This window comes from Monodelphis domestica, chromosome 3 (genome assembly GCF_027887165.1).
Source record: "Monodelphis domestica isolate mMonDom1 chromosome 3, mMonDom1.pri, whole genome shotgun sequence".
In the NCBI taxonomy this organism is placed as follows: Eukaryota; Metazoa; Chordata; class Mammalia; order Didelphimorphia; family Didelphidae; genus Monodelphis; species Monodelphis domestica.
Genome location: NC_077229.1, coordinates 12,486,047 through 12,505,791, shown reverse-complemented (window position 1 = coordinate 12,505,791; position 19,745 = coordinate 12,486,047). Strand labels below are relative to the sequence as shown.

At 41.4% G+C, this 19,745-nt stretch overlaps 1 protein-coding gene across 8 annotated transcripts; it reads left to right on the top strand.

Annotated features, from left to right (window-relative positions):
- The first annotated feature begins 735 nt into the window (after positions 1-735).
- On the top strand, positions 736-18,910 carry LOC103098052 (zinc finger protein 420-like). 8 transcript variants are annotated; one of them, XM_016433059.2, is made up of 5 exons: positions 736-856; positions 4,138-4,272; positions 11,471-11,597; positions 14,427-14,522; positions 15,853-18,910. In XM_016433059.2, the coding sequence occupies exons 2-5, from the start codon at positions 4,165-4,167 to the stop codon at positions 18,279-18,281; spliced, it is 2,760 nt and encodes a 919-aa protein (XP_016288545.2). In that variant the 5' UTR covers positions 736-856; positions 4,138-4,164; the 3' UTR covers positions 18,282-18,910. The 8 variants fall into 8 exon arrangements, with proteins under 8 accessions (XP_016288545.2, XP_016288546.2, XP_016288544.2 ...); XM_016433060.2 differs by having other exon boundaries at positions 741-992; positions 4,142-4,272; XM_016433058.2 differs by having other exon boundaries at positions 741-992.
- The last annotated feature ends 835 nt before the right edge of the window (positions 18,911-19,745 follow it).

Here is a 19,745-nt window from a genome sequence, read left to right as displayed (position 1 = left end):
AAGGGTCTTTGGGTCTTGTGGGCTGGAGTAGTGCTGAAGGAGACCCTCCTCAGCTGGCCCAGAGGCCCAGGAGACCCTGAGGAAGCACCTCTGTTTCCCTCCAGATCCTCTCTGTACCAGCTTCCCCAAAGCCCCAGACTCAGCTTCTTATTCTCTGGATCCCACAGTGGGGGAAACTGAGGCAAAGACTGGGGAAGGGCCTTGCCCAGGCTTCCCGCTCTGGGCAGTGTCTGAGGCCACATTTGAGCTCAGATCCTGGGGGTTTCCAGGCCCAGGAGGGCAGTTCCCGAGTCACCGGGTTCCTCCACCTGGGGAGAGTTGCCCTCTCCTTCTGAGAGCCCCTGGGGTCCCCCCAAAGCAGAAGGAGCAGCAGGACATTCAGAGATATCCCTGTAGCAGGGTAACCTGGGACGGGGGCCTGGGCCTGGACTGTCAACTGCTGCTCTCTGCCTCAGTTTCCTTCTCTGTCTGAACCTGGGATCCAAGAGCCACCCCCACAGGCCCTGGAGGAGCAGAGATCCATTGACTAATCAGTCAATGAATAGCCACTTATGAGGCACCTGCTGTGTGCCAGGCTGTAGCCTGAGGCAGCTTCCAGGCTAAAGAAGCAGAAGGGGAAATGGAGGTGGGGGGGAAGGCTGCAGCCTCCCAGGTTGGGGAACAATTCCTATATGACCCCTCCCCCACCGAGCCTCTACGTGGAGTGGCCTAGACAGGAGGACTCCATTTCCCAGAATGCCTGTTCACTGACTAGGAGCTCCTCCTCATCGTGGCCGCGTCCGGGCATGCGGGGAACTCATTTGGCCCGTCTCAGCTCCTGGAAGACTTGCTGCTGTGCTTCTAGGATCTTTGCTAGGTGAGGGGAGAAGGGGAGGGAGTTAGTGGTGCTGGCAGTGGGGGACCAGGGCTCCCCGGGGTTCCCTGCTCTGACGGCTGAAACTTTCTGCTCCTTAACTCCCGGGAAGGAGAAGATCCGGATGCGCCCTTTCCGGGTTAGTGAGCCTGGGAGTGTGGCCGAAAGCATGTGCGCATGTGCAACAAGCCGGGACTGGCAGAGGTGGTGTGCGGGGCTGTTAAAGTGTGTGCTGGGGGGAGGGGAGAGTCTGTGAGTGTGTGTGTCCATGTGTGTCTTACTGGGTGATCCTCGCGCCACCTACCCGGCCGCGCAGAGCATAGATCCATTGATTCGTCAGTCTGTCATTCAATCAATAGACACCTATTAGGAGCTTTCCGTGTGCCAGGCTTTCGCCTGAGGCATTTTGCAGGCTAAAGAAGAATCTGGGCTGGACTGGAGGGGAAATCGGGGTGGGGAGGAGGAGGCTGCAGACCCCGCCTCACTCCAGCACGACTCCCCGAATTCCTGTATAACTCCTCCCCCACCATGGCTCTAAACCCAGAGACCCAAGCCGGACTCCATTACCCAGAATTCCTAACTCACGAGTTCACGTAAACTAGGTCCTTCTCCCCGGCTTACTCCATTTCCCAGAATGCCTAGTTTCTGATGTCACAGAAGTTTTGGCACCTCCCCCTGTGGCATCCCCTAGGCATTCTGGGAATCTTATGTAGGTAGTCCCCGCTCTTGCAAAACTCAGTTGCGGTTTTTGAACCTCTTTTGGGTTAGGCTGGGAGGGTGCTAGTGCGCAGGCGCGGCCCTGCCTTTCAGCTTTCGCTACTGAGAATTTCTGCTCCCAACTCCTGGGCAGCAAGAAACCCCCGGTGGTGCAGTTTCAGATTGCTAAGGGGAGTAGGGGCGTGCGGGGGAGGGGGGGGACAAGGGGGGAAGGGGAAGCTAGTGCTAGCAGAGAAGAGGCGTAGGAGCCCTTTGTCCTAGTGTAAATACTTGGGTGGGAGGTCTTGTCTCTTTGTCTGACTCTCACTTTAAAGGACCACTGAAAAGGGACAAACACGGAAGTGCCTGGCTCAGGCCGGTCCCGCTCTGCCTATACCAGGAGCCATGGCGGGCTTTGCCCACCCCCAGAGGAGCGAATGAGTCCCCAGCCCGGATTGGAGAAGCAGGCAACGTGAGCCTGGTCAGGGGGCAGCGAAGGTGGGGGTTCCTGTGCCCACATACCATGGAAGGAGCCCGATCTTGGGCACAGAAGAAATGCCAACAGGCTCTTCCCTCACCCCCACCTGATGCCCGTCTTCCCCTCTGCCCCTTCCCCCCATCTATCTCCCACAATCCAGCAGCGCAGTTTCTGAATGGAATGAAGCCAAAGATGGCGGCAGAGGTGAGGAAGCTTCTTCCTGACCTGTCCAAGGCCCTTCCCAAGCCTGAGGCTCCCTGTGTTCTGTTGGGGAGAGTCCCCTGAGGCCATCAGAAGGGCCTGGGAGCTCCTCTGAGCGCCCCCCCCCCCCCATTCCCCACAAAGGCAGATCTCAGGACAGATTAGCACAACTTCTCAAATGAGTCACTAAGGGATTCTACCACAGATGTGCTTAGAATCACCCCCTTGAGTTCTGCCAGACAAAAATCTCCCCCTGTAACTGTTCCAGATCACATTCTGAGTAACTTGTGGCTTTTCTATGGAATGATGGATTACCAGCTTCATGACCCATCAGACGACTATAACTAAACTCAAGATGCAAAATAATGTTAGTGACTGTCCCAAAAGCTCTTCCCTCAAATGGCAAATCTTAACAAACAGGTGCTTAAAGCAGAAAGTTTTCCAGGTTTCAAATGCAGAGAATATATTTCATCCCACAAGTTTTATTCGATTTCCTTTTAGTTAGAACTCATCCTGCCATAAGGATGAATTATTTGATAAAATAGCTCTGGAAATGCCTCATGGTTTCCTTTTTTTTAATTTGAAAAATGTAATGTGTACATTTAATAAAGTCTGTGCAGTTTCTTGTGTAAACTTGGATTGTAGACTTAAGGTCAAAATTTTATTTGTTTAGCTAATGTTTATTATTCTTATAAAACAAACTATATTTTTGACTTTTAACTTAAGATTAATGTTATTAAAATAATTATAAAGCATAATACTGTTATAATCTTAAAAGAGGTAGGGCTTTTCACACTCCTAGTACCCATATATACAAGTGATGAGTCATACACTTTTCTTCTGTGTTTCTGCTCCCACAGTTCTTTCCCTCAATGTGGATAGAGTTCTTTCTCATGAGTCCCTCAGGATTATCCTGTGTCATTACATTACTACTAGTAGCAAAGTTCACTGAATTGGATCATTCCACAAAATTTCACTTTCTGTGTTCAATGTTCTCTGGGTTCTGCTCATTTCACTCTGCATCAGTTCATAGAGGTTCTTCCAGGTCATAGAAAAATCCTCCAATTCATCATTCCTTACAGCACAATAGTATTCTCTCACCATCATCTGCCACAATTTGTTCAGTCATTTCTCAATCAAGGGATATCCCCTCATTTTCCAATTTCATACACCACAAAAAGTGGGGATATGAGTATTTTTGAACCACCATTTTTTAATTATTTTTTTGGATACAAACCTAGTGGTGTTGCTAAATCAAAGGGCATGCATTCTTTTAAACCTGTTGGGCATAATTCAAAATTGAATGGCATATCTTTGCATGTATAGAGAGGAGGAAATTTGTTCTATTTTCAAAATTACTGCATGAGAGTTAAAAAGAGAGAAGTCATTTTCCTGCTTAGCATACAAAATTTACCACGAATGACCATATGAAAGTGCATCCAAAATGATGAGAACAGAACATCTGGAAGGTTACCTGAGATTCACAGAATTATAATGATAATAGATGTTACTTTTAGGAAAGATGGAAAGGGCAGTGGAGAAAGGCTGTCCAACATGGAGGACAAAGTATGCTCAGGCACAGGGTTTGAGTTGTAGTCAAACTCAGAACATGAGTTGTGAAGTGTGATGAGTATCTTAGACTTGCCTGTGTCACAGATCTGTTGTGTGGTTTCACTGTTATTATGTGTGAAAGTATTTCTCAAATCATCCATCTTGTAGATATGACCAAATGGTGTGTCCAAAAACTGGCTTTGCTTCAGTTTAAAAACTCTTTTTTGCCTGGGAAAATGGAATAAAATTCATTTTACTTTCTGCCATCAGATGAAAGAACTTATATTGTTCTGTGTGTGTGTGTGTGTGTGTGTCCTCCTTCCTTCTGTGTTTATATCATAATTTGTTTTCTTGAAAGGCAGAGACTAATTTTTTAGTGACAGAGATGTCTACAAAGCTGAGGCTTTTTGTGGAAGGACCTGGCTCCCGAAGAAGCATGAATGAGGTTCCCCATGACTGCATTTTGAGAGAAATCTGTGACTCTGACATCCAGGTAAATAAAAAACTATAGAGTGACTTTAAATTTGATGAAACTGTAGAGAAATCCAACCCATATTCAGTCCTAAATCAGTATATAAAATGAGAAGATGACTGTTGTCAGGATAGCGTTAAACGAGTTTTCTTCATCTCTCCCTCTGTCTTCAAGAGGCAAGGGGGCAGAAAGATGTCTCAGTCAGAGCATTCTGCTGAGTGGGGGTGAGTTGCAGACTGTCAGTTGATGACTGGAGAGTCAGTGGCTCACAGTGGGTCGGGCAGTTAAGGCTGGCAGTTCAGGGAAAGTTGGCTGCTGGGCATGAGTTGGTCCTTGGGGGTTGGTGTTTAGTTGAGTTATATAAAAGGCAGGTCTGACCTTACTGAGGGGTCTGACTTCTACGGGTATGCAGCTTGTTCTGTGCCCAAAGAATAATTCCTCCTCAGTGTCTTGGTAAGAGTTTGCACTGGTTCCAGGCACTCTGTCTTTTCACTTGTGTCCCACACATCCCCTTCTTCGTCTACCTCTTCATAAAGCTTATAAAACTGATGAGGCATTTATTCTACATCCATTAAACTACACCTTCTGGTATTCCTTCAGATTCAGTATCTGAATCTGAATCACTGAATCCAATCCTATGTTATTTGGATTCTGCTCAATGTCTTGTAACTTTTGTCAGATGTTGGTAACTCTGGCCTTACATTTTGATCTAAGCCTACGTCACCAGCTTCTGTTACTCAAATCAGTTTCTTCATGTAGGTTGTCATTACTAAGCTTTAGATTTACTTCTTGAATTGGTAAACTTGATGGTATGGGGTTAGCTTCTTCTTGCAGATCATGTACACTGTTAATAATCACAGATCCTACCCTGTACTAGTCAGAGGTTTATGTTCATTTCCATTCTCATTAGACAGTGTAGAGATAGGAATCTTTCCCTGTATTTCAGTGTTTTGTTCTGGGAATAAGGTTTGTACTTCTGCATTTCCCCCTGTGTCAGTGATAGGATGTGTGTCTTTATGTTGTCCCCCACTACAACAAATATCTGTTTCTGGTTTTGTAGCAAAGGTGTTCCTAACCATTGAATCAGTGTCCATGTCTGTGCTACTGTCTGCCAGGTGCATATGTAACTCGGTTATTTCTTTCTTATTAGATCCATTCCCAATGAAGTCTACATTAGAGGTTGTATTCTCAACTCCTTTGGAACATGAACCTAAATCACCACTGTTGCTTTGACTAGATACCCCTCTCTCTCTCTCTTCATGCCTCTACCACACAGTGCAAGCTTTAAAATTGGTTTGAGTAAATATAAGAATTTTTAAAAGTTGTTGTGGTTGTCATTTATAAAAATAATTAGCTTCTTAAGAAAAAAATCTGTTAGTAGCTCTTAATAATTTAATATAATATAAATACAACAAATGAAAGAAATATAAGAGGGAAGTAGAAAATATTTCCCAGCTTGATATAATAAAGCTACTAACAACCTCATGATTTAATTTTAAATATTACAATTTGGCTGACCACAAAGTTGGATCAGGACTCTCATTTTCTTCTCTTTCTTCACTTTACTCTCTCTAAAATAAGTCAGTTTATTAGTAACTAACTCTGGAGTTCATAACTTTTACTCCTCTCTAAGTTTTGTAGAGCAGTTAGAAATAGACAGAAGGGCACATTAGCCTCATAGCTACAGCCTTTGGTCTGATACTGTAAAGTCCTTTGGAAGTCCCTCCCTTCTATGGATTAACTGTGCTGCCATTACCTCCTAAGCACTTCTAATTCTTCAAAAATTGTGTGTGGATGGGGGAATTCCAATCCCCTTTTCCCTTCATCTGAGAACAGTTGAGTAGAGCCCTGACCCATCACCGTACTGCTGCCTGGTGAGCTGGGTTTTTAGCAACAGTCAGCCTGCCCTCACAGGTGAGAAGGGGTCAACCAAATCTTCTACGTTCCAGCCCAGAACTCTGGATTGGTGAGGAGTTAAGTATTGGGGGAGGTTAACAATTTTAGCTAGTGGTTAGAGAAAACTACTTATGAAGGGAGACCAAGGCACTGGTCTCTCATTCTCACACTCTTCTGACTGGACATTAGAACCTGAAGGGACATGTGTTGGTGATGAACTTCAATCCATCAGAACAGCAATGAGAGTATTTAGCTAAGCTGCTCTCTACCTCTTTCCTACATTTCCTTCTGTTTACTATCACTACTTTGATTAAATTGTTAAAGTTCTAACAGCCTGATAATTTTAATTATTACAATATGGTGACCACAAAGACTTGATGAATATTCTCATTTTCTTCAACTTCTTCACTTTTTGCTCTGTTTAAAAAATTCTTTAGTTAGTTTGTTAGAAGCTCAGTTAGATTGGCTAAAAAACTCAGGGGTGTGGACCAGACTCAGTAATCGGGATTAATCAAAGCTATTAGCTGGTGGCCAATACTAATACTCTGGCTTGGTGAGAAGGAGTTAAGTATTGGGGGAGGTTAACAAGCTTAGCTTTTAGTTTTCTCTCCTCCTCTCCCCCCAAGAAGAGCCAGGTTTTGGGAATTGTGCTCTGATTCTCTGACCCCAAAACCAGGAATAACTCAAAACTCTGCAATTCTAGCTCTCTAAAGAAGAGTATCTTGCTCCTGGGGGTCCATTTTTTTCTTTTTTCAAGGCCCCTCTGAACCCCCACTTTCTTGTAGCATTTCCTTAGGTGGGAGGTGGGGCCTTGGGAAAGTAACAGAAAGATCCCTATAGCAGCTCCCTTAACCCTGAGAAGAATTTCAGGGCCTAATAGGGGGAAATCCCAGCAGGGAACCCTGCACACAGCCTGTCCTCTCCACTTAAGACTTTTGCCCTCTTAGGCAAGGTCACTGGAGCAGGTCCCGGCTAAGCCTTTCCCCAGCAAAGCCTCAGAGTCCAGGCACCCCTCAGAGCTAGTGCCCAGCCCCTACACTGTAGACCCAGGCTGCTCCTCAGGCTGTACCCTTGAATGGTGGCGGTGAGGAGGGGTGGTGTTACCTATGAGGAAAAGTCTTTTATTTTGCCTTAAGCAAAAAGCCTTTTTTTTTGTTGTTTTTTCTTTTATTTTCCCCTCTCAAACTTTCCTCACCATTTTTTGACCTCAGGTTAAGGCTTTTCTGGCACTGCATTTAAAGGGTAGCAAATTAGGGTTTATTCACTCCCACACCTTTTTTTTCTTCCTAGTCTTTAGGACACCCTGCTCTCTCACCCTGGGAGACCCTAACCCCTAGCCAGGACACTCTAGGGTAGCACCATCTAAAGACAGGAAGTAGAACTGCAGGCAATTTAATAATTAAATTTAATTTAAATTATTATAAAAGGTCCCTTTGAAGCCTGATCCCTCCCCCTCTCTAATTCCCCACAGGTGTCCAAAGAGAAAGTCCCTCTGCCTTAGGGTTTCCACTCCCTGAAGGACCACAGTCTGGTCCAAGCATTCCCCAGAAGGAATGTCTCCCAGGACCCTGAGGCCCCCTTCCCAGGTGAGAGCAGCCCCATCCTCAGCCCTTGCCAAGGTCCCCCAGGCTGGAATCCAGCAGAACTCATGCCTGTGTCTTTTCCAGGTCTCCAGGGGCTCCATCACTCTTTGTCCTCAGGATGAGGTCCAGAGTCCACCCTGTCTGCCCTGTGAACCATAAAATTTCTCAGACCCTACTTCATAAGGTTGGGTTAAGACCATTCCCCATTGGGACCATTCCCCATTTGGGCAGTGAAGGTACTTAGATCAGGACTGTGAGACCTCTACTCCACCCCTACTTAAGTCTGCCCTAGGGGAAGATAAAGTTGTAAACTCTTTGCTGAACAATGAAAAGTACTTAAACCCATATGTATAATAAGACAAAAAGTTCTTAAGCTGTGCCTATTTTTAGGACTAATACAAAGGGGTGCTAAGTACCTATAAAGGTCAGGCAACTGGTGAACTTACATGGGACAAAGAGGTGAGAACTTACTCAGAGATTCTAATCTACTCAGGTGTGGATTACTAAAAGGATTAGTCTACTCAGGTGTGAACTAAGAATGGGCTGTCCTTTGGAAAACATCTACTGTGATTGGTAGATGTAAGGATTTAGGGGAAGTGACATGGGAGAAAATGCCCTTTATAAGGAGATGAGAAATCTGAGAGCCCCCATATCTACTGTGTTCTGGGGGTTTTCTCTGCCTCCTTAGCCTTTGCCTCAGTGAGCTGGCCCAGGTTTCAGACAGACAGGGCAACCTGCTGTCATTCGTTTATCCACCCTGAGCTGTCACATCTCAAGGGACAGGAATCCCTATAATAGGAGCTTTTCAGTGCTTTTACTTAAGGAAGCCATTACAGGAGCTGCTTAAAGGGGACAGAAACCTTCCAGGACACTGACAACATTCAGAACACGAAGTTCCCCTCGAATTAGGAACCTGCCATGGCTCACAATTTGAAGGTATCAGTTTAAAGTGTTGGATCACCAATATAAGATAAGCACATCTGATTATTAGCTTGATGTAAATGAATTGAACCCTGGCAAGCTCTCTTCCAGGGCACAGACAGTGTGGATAATGTTAGTCAGCAGCCACTTTGGCTCACTTGAGCAGGGATGCTCTTGCTGTTGGTGGCCCGGAATAGGCTGTAGAGGTTCAGGGCTCAGCACCCTCCTGCTTACATCCTTAGATGGAATGACTCATATCTGTATGGGAGGGTATGTGTGGAGAGCAAAGATTTCTTCTGAAAATTTCCAGAATTATTAGAGCAACATCTTTTACAATGGTCAAAATGGCAATGAAGGAGGAGTTGAGGTCTCCTAAGTTCCCCTCCTCAGTGGTAATTAATGAGTCTGTGATCTCAGGGGAGGGACTGAGTGATGAGCTAACCAGAGGGGGTTAGGGGAGAAAAAGAGAGGGAGAGACAGAGAGACAAAAGACCTGGGCTAGAATAGAGAACTACCATTTTTTCTATCTGTTAAGTAATTTACCCCTGGTCAATTCCATTCATCAGCCCTTCTTTCTGTAAAGATTAAATTAATATTCAATACTCCAAGCCCAGTTTTGGCTTTTTAACAGGCAGGGTGAGCATATTGTATTCAGATTTACAGGGAATTATGATGCCTTGATCAATCAGCGAATTTATTCCTGGTTTTATGCCATCAATTGCCTCCTTTGAAAGAGGGTACTGAGGAATGGAAGGAGGTGGCCTACATTTTGTTTGAATTTGGACAGGGACAGCCGATTTAAGTAGGCCAACATCAGGAGATATTGTGGCCCAGAGAGACTAAGGTATATCAGTCGGGATCTCAAAGATAGGAGTCTCCTTTATTTCATGAGCATCTGGAAGACGTACAGGGAGTAAAGTTAAGGATTCCTCTGGCAGTTCAGTGTCATAGAGCCATCTGGAGAGCAACTTATTGTGGCCCTAAGCTGGCACAAAAGTTCTCTCCCCTCCAAATTTAAAATGGAACCAGGCATTAAGAGGAAAGAGTGTTCCACACTAAGGGGTCCTACAGTCACTATTCTAGGGGAAAGCTTGGGAACCTTTAGGGGTGTCCCTGATAGCCCCTGACCTTAACTGAGCCGATGGAACTGCAATGTGAATCAGGTTTACTCTTCAATATAGACTCGGACCTTATAGTGTCCAAAAGAAAATTATAATAGGTGTCACCAACCTTTTATGTTACATGGGACTCATTAGTAGGGGGGAGGGCAGTGGATAGGGACAAAGGGCAGTAAGACATCAGGGTCTGGAAAATCAAAGGTTGTATCCTCTGATTGCTGGGCCTCAACCCCTCCCCCCCAGCTGTACCACCCACCCTGTACACCTTCATAATCTTTGGGTAGTACATTGGGCTCCCCCACTGATGGGCAGTAGCTCCCTGGGTGGTTTGGGAGAGAGCTCCACTCAAAATATACTTCTGTGGAGTCATTTGGTATGAGTTGTCATGTGCCTAGGATTATTATTATCAGTCCTAAAATTACGATTCCTGAAATCACTGTTATGATTATCATTCCTGTAATTGTTCCTATAAGAATTTCTTCAGTTAACATAATTCATCATTGCCCAGGAAATATTCCTACAGTTCATCATTATATGGGCCTTCTTATGACAGAAGTGGCAGGTTACATTGTTTTAATGATTACTGCTTTTTTTGTACAGTTTAAAGGTCTGGTACTTCTAGACCACCATCCTTCACATTTTTTTCATTATTTCCCTTGATATTCTTGATAATTACTTTCTTCCAGATAAATTTTAGTATAATTTTTTTCTAATTTTATAAAAAAAATGTGTTAGTTTGATTGATATAACACAGGTTGGATAATAATTTTTATTATGTTAGCTCTACCCACCCATTTTCTTTCTTTTAGATTTTAGAGAGTGTCAAATGACCACATTAAATGACCAGTCAATTAGTTATTTCAAATGAAGAAATTCTGTCTCTTGAGAATTCCTGTCATTACAGAGTTAGTATCTTTCTTTTGAATAATTTGATCACTAAAACATTTTTTAAAAATGAACACCCTTCTTTGTTTCATCATACTTACTCTTCTTTCTGTGTAACTAAATATAAAGCAACTGACAATATTCCAGCAAAAAAATTATCATAAAGCAGAGACAGAATGTTTTGACTATGGCACATCATACCCAGTGGTCCCCCAAATTCTCAATTTAGCATAAGACTGGGCTAGAATCAGTCTGATCCCATATAATTATGGACTCTTCTTTATGCTTTCGTCTAGATAAGAGTATTTCAGACTTTTAGGAACATACTTAAAGAGTTCCTTTTTCTTTGTTTTCTTCACATTGGTCATTGGTAATATTTTCCCCCTCGTATACACAGTATATATACTACCTTCTCAGGAACTCTTGAAACAAATGTTCTTACCAGATCAATTCTGATTTTTGTGATGAGGAGGAATTTCAGATCCCTCTCTCTATTTCTTCTCCACAGAATCTGCCATCTCACTCAGAGAGCATGTCCCATCTCCCTGATTCCATAGGGAAAATGATTTCAGAGTGAGATACTTCTCCAGGTTTTACTCTCCACAACATGATTCTCACTTTATTCATAAAATTATTTTGTGATTATTCTTTTGGGTTCTGAATGACTGGTCCCCAATACTTGCTCTGACAGACTTCAAGGTTAGGAGTTTGGATAAAAGCTTTGTATACTTTAGTTTCCTCCATGCAGTGGATGAGGGTTTTAATAGACGAATTCTGAAGGTTAAGCTCTAAATCTTGTGACTTTTGTCATTTTAGGGCTCATTAACATTCAAGGATGTGGCTGTGGACTTCACCCAGGCAGAGTGGTGCCTATTGGACCATTCTCAGAAGGAACTATACCTGGAGGTCATGCTAGAGAATGTGCAGAATCTACTCTCTGTGGGTAAGGGTCATTTTCACTGTTAACTCTGAATCTGCCATTAAGGGAATGTCTATTCCACGCCAGATATACAGGATTTAATGAAAGTCTCCACATGCAAACATCAATTAATAATTGTAATTGGTCTCAGGTACTGGAAGAGTTAAAAAAGGAATTCACAAATAAAATGAGTGGAGTGGAAAGAAAATGGGGGAAATAAATGAAAGTGTTGCAAAAAGAAAATAAGAGCTGAAAAAGAAAAATTGGTTAAGAAGCAAAAGAAGCAAAAAAAATCTAATGAAGAAAAGTTTTCTTTTTCTTTTTTCTTTTTTTAAAGTAGTGCTCACTAACTGGAAAATAGGTAAAAAAAATCCAATGTAGAAAAAAGTTCCTTGAAAAGTAAAATGAACCAAATGGAAAAGGAGAATCAAAAGATCAAGGAAGAAAATTCTTCTTTTAAAATTAGAATTGTGCACATAGAAACTAATTATTTCATGAGACATCAAGAAATAATAAAACTAAATCAAAAGAATTTTTAAAAAGAAGAAAATATGAAATATTTAATAAAAAAAACCCTGACCTGGAAAATAGATCCTTGCAAGATAATCTGAGATTCATTAGAATACCCCTCCTCCCAAATGACCTTGAGGTCATATTCTATGAAATTATCAAAGAAAACTGCCCTTGATATTCTCCAATCATGGGTTAAAAGTGAAATGGAAAGAATCCACAGATCCCCTCCTGCAGTAATTCCCCAAATCACAACACCCAAGAATATTATAGCCCAATTTAAGAACTTTCATGCTAAGGAGATAGTACAGCATTCAGCTAGTAAGAAACAATTCTTACATCATGGAGCCCCAATGTTAATTATACAGGTTCTGGCGAGTTCTATATTAAAGGATCACAATGCTTAGAATATCATATTCTAAAAGGCATGGAGACTGGATTTATAACCATGAATTACTCACCCATCAAGATGGACTATATTCTTTCCGGGAGAAAAATCAGTATTTAATAAATAAAGGGGAGATCAAAGCATTACTGATGAAAAAAACAGACCAAAGCAGAAAAGTTAATGTCCCAATCCAAAATTCAAAAGAAGCAATAAAAGGAAAATAAGAAAGAGAAAATTTAAAAGAGTCAAGGAGGTTAAATTTTTCATGTCCCTAGTGGAAATATGGTATCTGCCACTCTTAAAATTGCTAACATTTTCATATAGTTAGAAGAAGTATACTTAGATAGAAAGTGTGGTATTAAAGTGTTAAGGAAGATACATGAAAAAAATTTAAGGGGTGAAAAAGAGGATAGCACTGAAAGAAAATAGAGGAGAGAAGTAACATGGGGTAAATTATATCAAATTAAGAGGCATGTAAGAAAAACCATTATAATTGTGGGGATGAGGAGGGTGGTGACAGGCAATCATTATTACTTATTCTCATTGGGAATATCACCCAGACTAAGTGGGGTATAGAATCTTATTTTACTCTCTAGTAGAACAGGAGCAGAATAAGGACGGTGGTGGCGGAAGGACAATAATGTAAGAGAGGTGGAATAGAGAGAGTGATTAAAAGGGAAAATTATGTATATAAAATGAAAGGAGAAAGTTGTAAATTTTAGATTTACTCTACCCTGCTTAGTCTTTAGAATTTTAGCAACCAGGAATGTATACATGCCCACTTAAGGATTAAGTGTGGGGGAGGAAGGTCTATGACCAGCATGTGCTAGAAAGTGACAAATCAAACAACTGACTCACCCCCCGGACTGTCCAAAGCCAAGTTTAAGCTACCATTGGTACAAGTCACTTAACCTCCATTGCCTAGCCCTTACCACTCTTCTGCCTTGGAACCAATAATAGTATTGATTCCAAGATGGAAGGTAAGGGTTTAAAAAAAAGTATCTTCACTCGATTGTAAATAAGCCACCATAAAATTCCATTCTGACTTGAATATTTCATTGGGATTTAGAACTTTAAATCCCTGGCGACCAACTAAAATATATTCAGTCCAACCATAAGTTTTACTCCTAACAAAATGTAGCATTAAAAGGAAAACAAGATGAAGGGAAATACTGAGATGGTAATCATAACTTGGATTATAAATGAGATGAATTCACATAAAAAATGGAAGCAGATAGCACAGTGTATTAAAAATCAGAATCCTGTGATATTTTGTTCACAAGAAACCCATTTGACATATGCAAGTAGACATTTAGAGAGTAAAGGTAAGGGACCTGTTATTTTCATAACAAGATGAAAATTTAAAAAGACAATATAAAACTAGCTTAGTTAATTCTGACTATACTAGCAACGTTGTCCTAATTCCTCCATTCTTCCTTTAAATCCTATTCTAGATGATTGGAATGGGAAAGAAGGGAGTCAGTATTTCAAAAATATCCCTTCTATGTACTCTACTGGTTAAAGGAGTTCATAATTATCATTAGTTTTGCAATACCCCTATGAGTTTGATACTCATATTGCCTTTACTTCACAACTGAGGCAACTGAGGCAAAGTTTAAAAAACATGCTAACGGGTACCCACTTACCATTTCTCTCTGAGCCTGTATTAAATTTGGTTTTCTGACTCCAGGTTCTGCTTTCTTATCCCTTCACTACCAGCTACCTTTCATTTCTGTGTAATGGAAGTTATGGAATGTACCTATTCTTCTATTACAGGAGGTAAAGATAGAATTTGCTGATTGCAAATGGTTTCCATGATATTCACCATCTTGCAAATATCCCAAGAATGAATACAACAGAAGCCAGTCTATAGACCTTACTTTTATGCCCCATTTCCTTTAACATGGACTATATATTTTATTTTTCTCTCCCGATCCCTTCTTTCTTATGCCCAGGTCTTCCAGTTCCAAGAGAATATTGTGCCTCCTGTTTTCAGCAAGGGAAAACACCTTGGCTACTAGAGCAAAAAGGCCTCAGGAGCGCCTGTCCAGGTGAATGAGGTGAAAGCAGTTGTATAAGGGCTGTTATCACAAAAGGCTTTTATCTGTTGTAGTGAACAGAGTGCTAGAGTTGGGCACTGGCAGACCAATGCCAAATCAATGTTGTTCATTTTCTGAGAGATGGCTGAGGGACTGCAGTATAGGGAGGTCTTGAGATATGATGTATTGTAATCACAAAATAAGATGAATAATTTGTATGTGTGCACTAAATGGCATATGATCATTTTCTCCTTTCTTAATTTTTAAAGCATTTTCCCATGTTTACATGATTCATTTATCTTTCCAACCCCTCTTTCCTCCCCTCTCTTAGACCCAATAAGCAATTCCACTGGACTATATATAAATGTTATCACTTGATACCTATTTTTATATTTTTCATTTTTTCAGTAATGCGATCTTTTAAAACCAACCCTTCTCACCCCCTCCCCCCATCATGGACTGTAGTACCAGTACCAAACTGCCAGCTAAATTCTGGTCACGATCAGAACCAGAGATCCCGAGCTATAGAAGACAGCCTTTTTTATGCCAAGAAATCTGATGACACAGTAACAGAACATACAATCAAAATTAGAATAGAATGGATGCAAAATCTTTCACATGGGCCTTTCTTAATTAATGGTGCAAGTGCTGATTAAGCTAAAAAAGTGTAAAAAAAATCACTATGGATGGTAACTTTTGTCTATTATTATACCTGACCTTTCCAAGGCCTCTGCAATAAGGGGTTGGTGGCTAATTGTGTTTCTGCTGACAGGTATTATGAAATACTTCGAGTCATCACTTGGGTGCCTCTGAGTATCTCGTTATACAAAAAAGAGTAATTCCCTACCCTTGTCTTACTATCTTGTTATACAAAAATAAGCCTGTGGATTATTGAAATAATGGATGAATGACTTTTTTAGGAAAGTTAGAAAGGGCAGTGGAGAAAAAGTGTCCAATATGGAGGACAAAGCATACTCAGGCACAGGGTTTGAGTTGTAGTCTAGGTGCAAGGAAGTTGTTCAGGTCATTCCTCCATTCTTTACTCATGACATGAGTTGTATAGTTTGATGAGAATCTTTGTCCTGCCTATATCATAGGTCCATTGTGAGATTTCATTGTTGTTATATGTCAAAATCTTTTTAAAAATCATCCATCTTATAGATATAACCAAATGGTGTATCCAAAGACTGGTTCTTCTTGTTTAAGTTGAAAAACTCCTTTTTGCCTGGGGAAATAGAACAAAAATCAGTTTACTTTCTGCCATCAGAGAAAGAAACTTATATTGCTTTATGTGTGTGTGTGTCCTTCCTTCTGGGTTTATATAATAATTTGTTTTCTTCAGAGGCGGAGACTAATTTTGAAGTGAAGGAGATGTCTACAAAACTGAGGATTTTTGTGCAAGAATCTGACCCCAAAAGGTGGATGAATGATGGTTCCCATGACTTCGTTTTGAGAGAAATCTCTGACTCTGATATGAAGATAAACAAAAATCTAAAGAGTGAACGTGAATTTGATTACCCTTCAGAGAAAATCCTAAATCAGTATATGAAAGTGACCTCAGGAAATGACTATTGTCAGGATAGTCAATACAGCAAATGCTTTCCTGAAGAAGTAGGACTTTTTCAGTGGAATGAGAAACCCTCTGAAAAGCCTATGTCTCAAGGTAACCTAGGAGGAATGGCCTTTAGCTACAGTCTAGACTTCATTAGACATCCAAAAAGTACATGGGTAGAGATGGTTTCTGTGAAGGAAGAAGTTGAGAAACCTTTCAGTCAAAACTCTGATCTTGCCGCACATCAAATAATCGAAGCAGAAGAGAAAACTTTTGAATGTAAACATTGTGGAAAAGCTTTCATAGAGAGAGGAATTCTCACTAAACATCAGAGAATGCATACTGGAGAGAAACCTTATGAATGTAAAGAATGTCAAAAGGCCTTCAGAGAGAGAGGATCTCTCACTAAACATCAGAGAATCCACACTGGAGAGAAACCTCATGAATGTAAACAGTGTGGAAAGGCCTTTCCACATTGCAAATCTCTTGCTATGCATCAGCTAATCCACAGTAGAGAGAAGCTTTATGAATGTAAACAATGTGGAAAGACTTTCAAAAAACAGGGCTCTCTTGTAGTACATCATAGAATCCATTCTGGAGAGAAACCTTATAAATGTAAACACTGTGGAAAGGCTTTCACACAGAGAAGTCATCTTACTGCACATCAGAGCATCCACACTGGAGAGAAACCTTATGAATGTAAACAGTGTGGAAAGGCTTTTCCACGAAGCAGCTCTCTTGCTACACATCAGCTAATCCACACAGGAGAGAAACCTCATAAATGTAAACACTGTGGAAAAGCTTTTACACAGAGGAATTGTCTTGCAAAGCATCAGAGAATCCACTCTGGAGAGAAACCTTATGAATGTAAACAGTGTGGAAAGGCTTTTCCACGAAGCAGCTCTCTTGCTACACATCAGCTAATCCACACAGGAGAGAAACCTCATAAATGTAAACACTGTGGAAAAGCTTTTACACAGAGGAATTGTCTTGCAAAGCATCAGAGAATCCACTCTGGAGAGAAACCTTATACATGTAAACACTGTGGAAAGGCTTTCACACAGAGAAGTCATCTTACTGCACATCAGAGCATCCACACTGGAGAGAAACCTTATGAATGTAAACAGTGTGGAAAGGCTTTTCCACGAAGCAGCTCTCTTGCTACACATCAGCTAATCCACACAGGAGAGAAACCTCATAAATGTAAACACTGTGGAAAAGCTTTTACACAGAGGAATTGTCTTGCAAAGCATCAGAGAATCCACTCTGGAGAGAAACCTTATGAATGTAAACAGTGTGGAAAGGCTTTTCCACGAAGCAGCTCTCTTGCTACACATCAGCTAATCCACACAGAAGAGAAACCTCATAAATGTAAACACTGTGGAAAGGCTTTCATACAGAGGAATTGTCTTGCAAAGCATCAGAGAATCCACTCTGGAGAGAAACCTTATACATGTAAACACTGTGGAAAGGCTTTCACACAGAGAAGTCATCTTACTGCACATCAGAGCATCCACACTGGAGAGAAACCTTATGAATGTAAACAGTGTGGAAAGGCTTTTCCACGAAGCAGCTCTCTTGCTACACATCAGCTAATCCACACAGGAGAGAAACCTCATAAATGTAAACACTGTGGAAAAGCTTTTACACAGAGGAATTGTCTTGCAAAGCATCAGAGAATCCACTCTGGAGAGAAACCTTATCAATGTAAACAGTGTGGTAAAGCGTTCACACAAAAGAGTCATCTTGCTGCACATCAGAGCATCCACACTGGAGAGAAACCTTATCAATGTAAACAGTGTGGAAAGGCTTTTCCATATAGCAACTCTCTTGCTACACATCAGCTAATCCACACTGGAGAGAAACCTCATGAATGTAAACAGTGTGGTAAGGCTTTTCCACGAAGCAGCTCTCTTGCTACACATCAGCTAATCCACAGTGGAGAGAAACCTCATAAATGTAAACACTGTGGAAAGGCTTTCACACAGAGGAATTGTCTTGCTACACATCAGCTAATCCACTCTGGAGAGAAACCTTATGAATGTAAACAGTGTGGTAAAGCATTCACACAGAGGAGTCATCTTGCTGTACATCAGAGCATCCACACTGGAGAGAAACCTTATCAATGTAAACAGTGTGGTAAAGCGTTCACACAGAGGAGTCGTCTTGCTGCACATCAGAGAATCCATACTGGAGAGAAACCTTATTGTATTGGTTAAAATCATGCAATATTCTACTTCATACATTTTTCATTATTAGTAATGTTAGATTGGAAACTTCCTGTAAAAATTAGTAAAAGCTGGGTATCCTTCTGAAGGAAGATACTAATCTCTCCTCATGAAGAGCAGAGAAATTTCACATATACACGCATACACACCCATCAACATTTTATAGATATATAAATAATCACCTTTCATTCACTCTTTTCTAATGTGGCCAAAACCTACCTTTTAAAAATTTTTTTTTAATTTATGGATTATGCCATTTCCATTGGAAAAGTCTTGAAACATGCAACTCTAATCTTAACGCTTTGTTCTGAATGTTTCCATTGAAGAGGCTTTGGCCATGTCTAAATTCTGCCTTAACTTAAAAATTACAAACATAAATGCTCCCATTATTTCCAAAATGCTGGGAAACTTAAGGAGGTTAGGACAAGATAACGAAAATGTAATATACACAGATGTTGTATTATATATAGGTAGTGGGGGACTACAAGGGGTGTATTGTGTTAATTTCTGATGTATTTTGAGTTCTTTTGTATATCCATGGACATTGCTGTTGAGTCAACCACTCAGAGCAGTGGCCCTGTCCTCACCCTTTCCCTAATAAAGTTGCTGCAAGAATCCTATCCAGTCTCCTATCTACTCATTTGAGCAGGGATACAGACTCTGAGATTCCACTGCAAACATTATGATGTCAACAATGTGGAATGGCTTTCCCAAAGATGGGCCATCTTGCTAGACATATTCTTTTTCCCATGAGTGGATTGGGGTTCTTGAATGTTGATTGCTTTTTAAGCAGGGCTTTGCCTTTGTAGTATCTTGACTTCCTAGCCAGGAGCTCGAGTGAGGGCAGGCAATGTGATATTCTTTGTATAGAGACCTTTAAAGCATTTTGCCCCGAAGCTACCTTTCCTGTCCCCTCTGCCTTGGCTCTGTCCAACCCTGTTTCTTCCCAGACTCCACACTCTGGTCTCAAGTCCTGTTGCCAAGGCCTTGCATTGCCCTCAGGAGTAAGTCTGTGGTGCCTTCAGCCAGCCTCTGAGAATTCAGAGATTTCCTTGATCCTCTCTCTGACTCTGGTATGGCAGGTGGTATGGGGGAGATGTGATTAGCTTATGCTCTGCTAAGTGCAGTTTTGCCCTCTTTAATAGCATTAGAATCCCCAGACCCTGCCTATCATTAAGGCTGCATCCCATATGAGAGCCCCTTTGCTCTTCTGGTTTTGATGTCTTTCCTTTTGAGAGCCTTTGCAATGATGGGTTTGAAGGAGGTTCAGAAGGTTCCTTCTGCTATACTGCCATCTTAGCTCTGCCTCCAAATGCCTCCATCTTCTATTAATCTTGTGGGTAAAATTTTTTATGTAAGTCAAGAATTGTTAGGCCACATGTTATCATTATTATCATTGTTAATTTCCTTGATGAAAATTTGTTGATGTAATGGTGGGAATTTGCTTTTTGCACT

Bases quoted from the DNA above. Each gene is read 5' to 3' on its own strand.
- LOC103098052 (XM_016433058.2), top strand. The intron at 4,273-11,470 runs GTAAATAAAAAA...TTGTCATTTTAG, and splicing joins TCTGTGACTCTGACATCCAG to GGCTCATTAACATTCAAGGA. The intron at 11,598-14,426 runs GTAAGGGTCATT...TCTTATGCCCAG, and splicing joins GCAGAATCTACTCTCTGTGG to GTCTTCCAGTTCCAAGAGAA.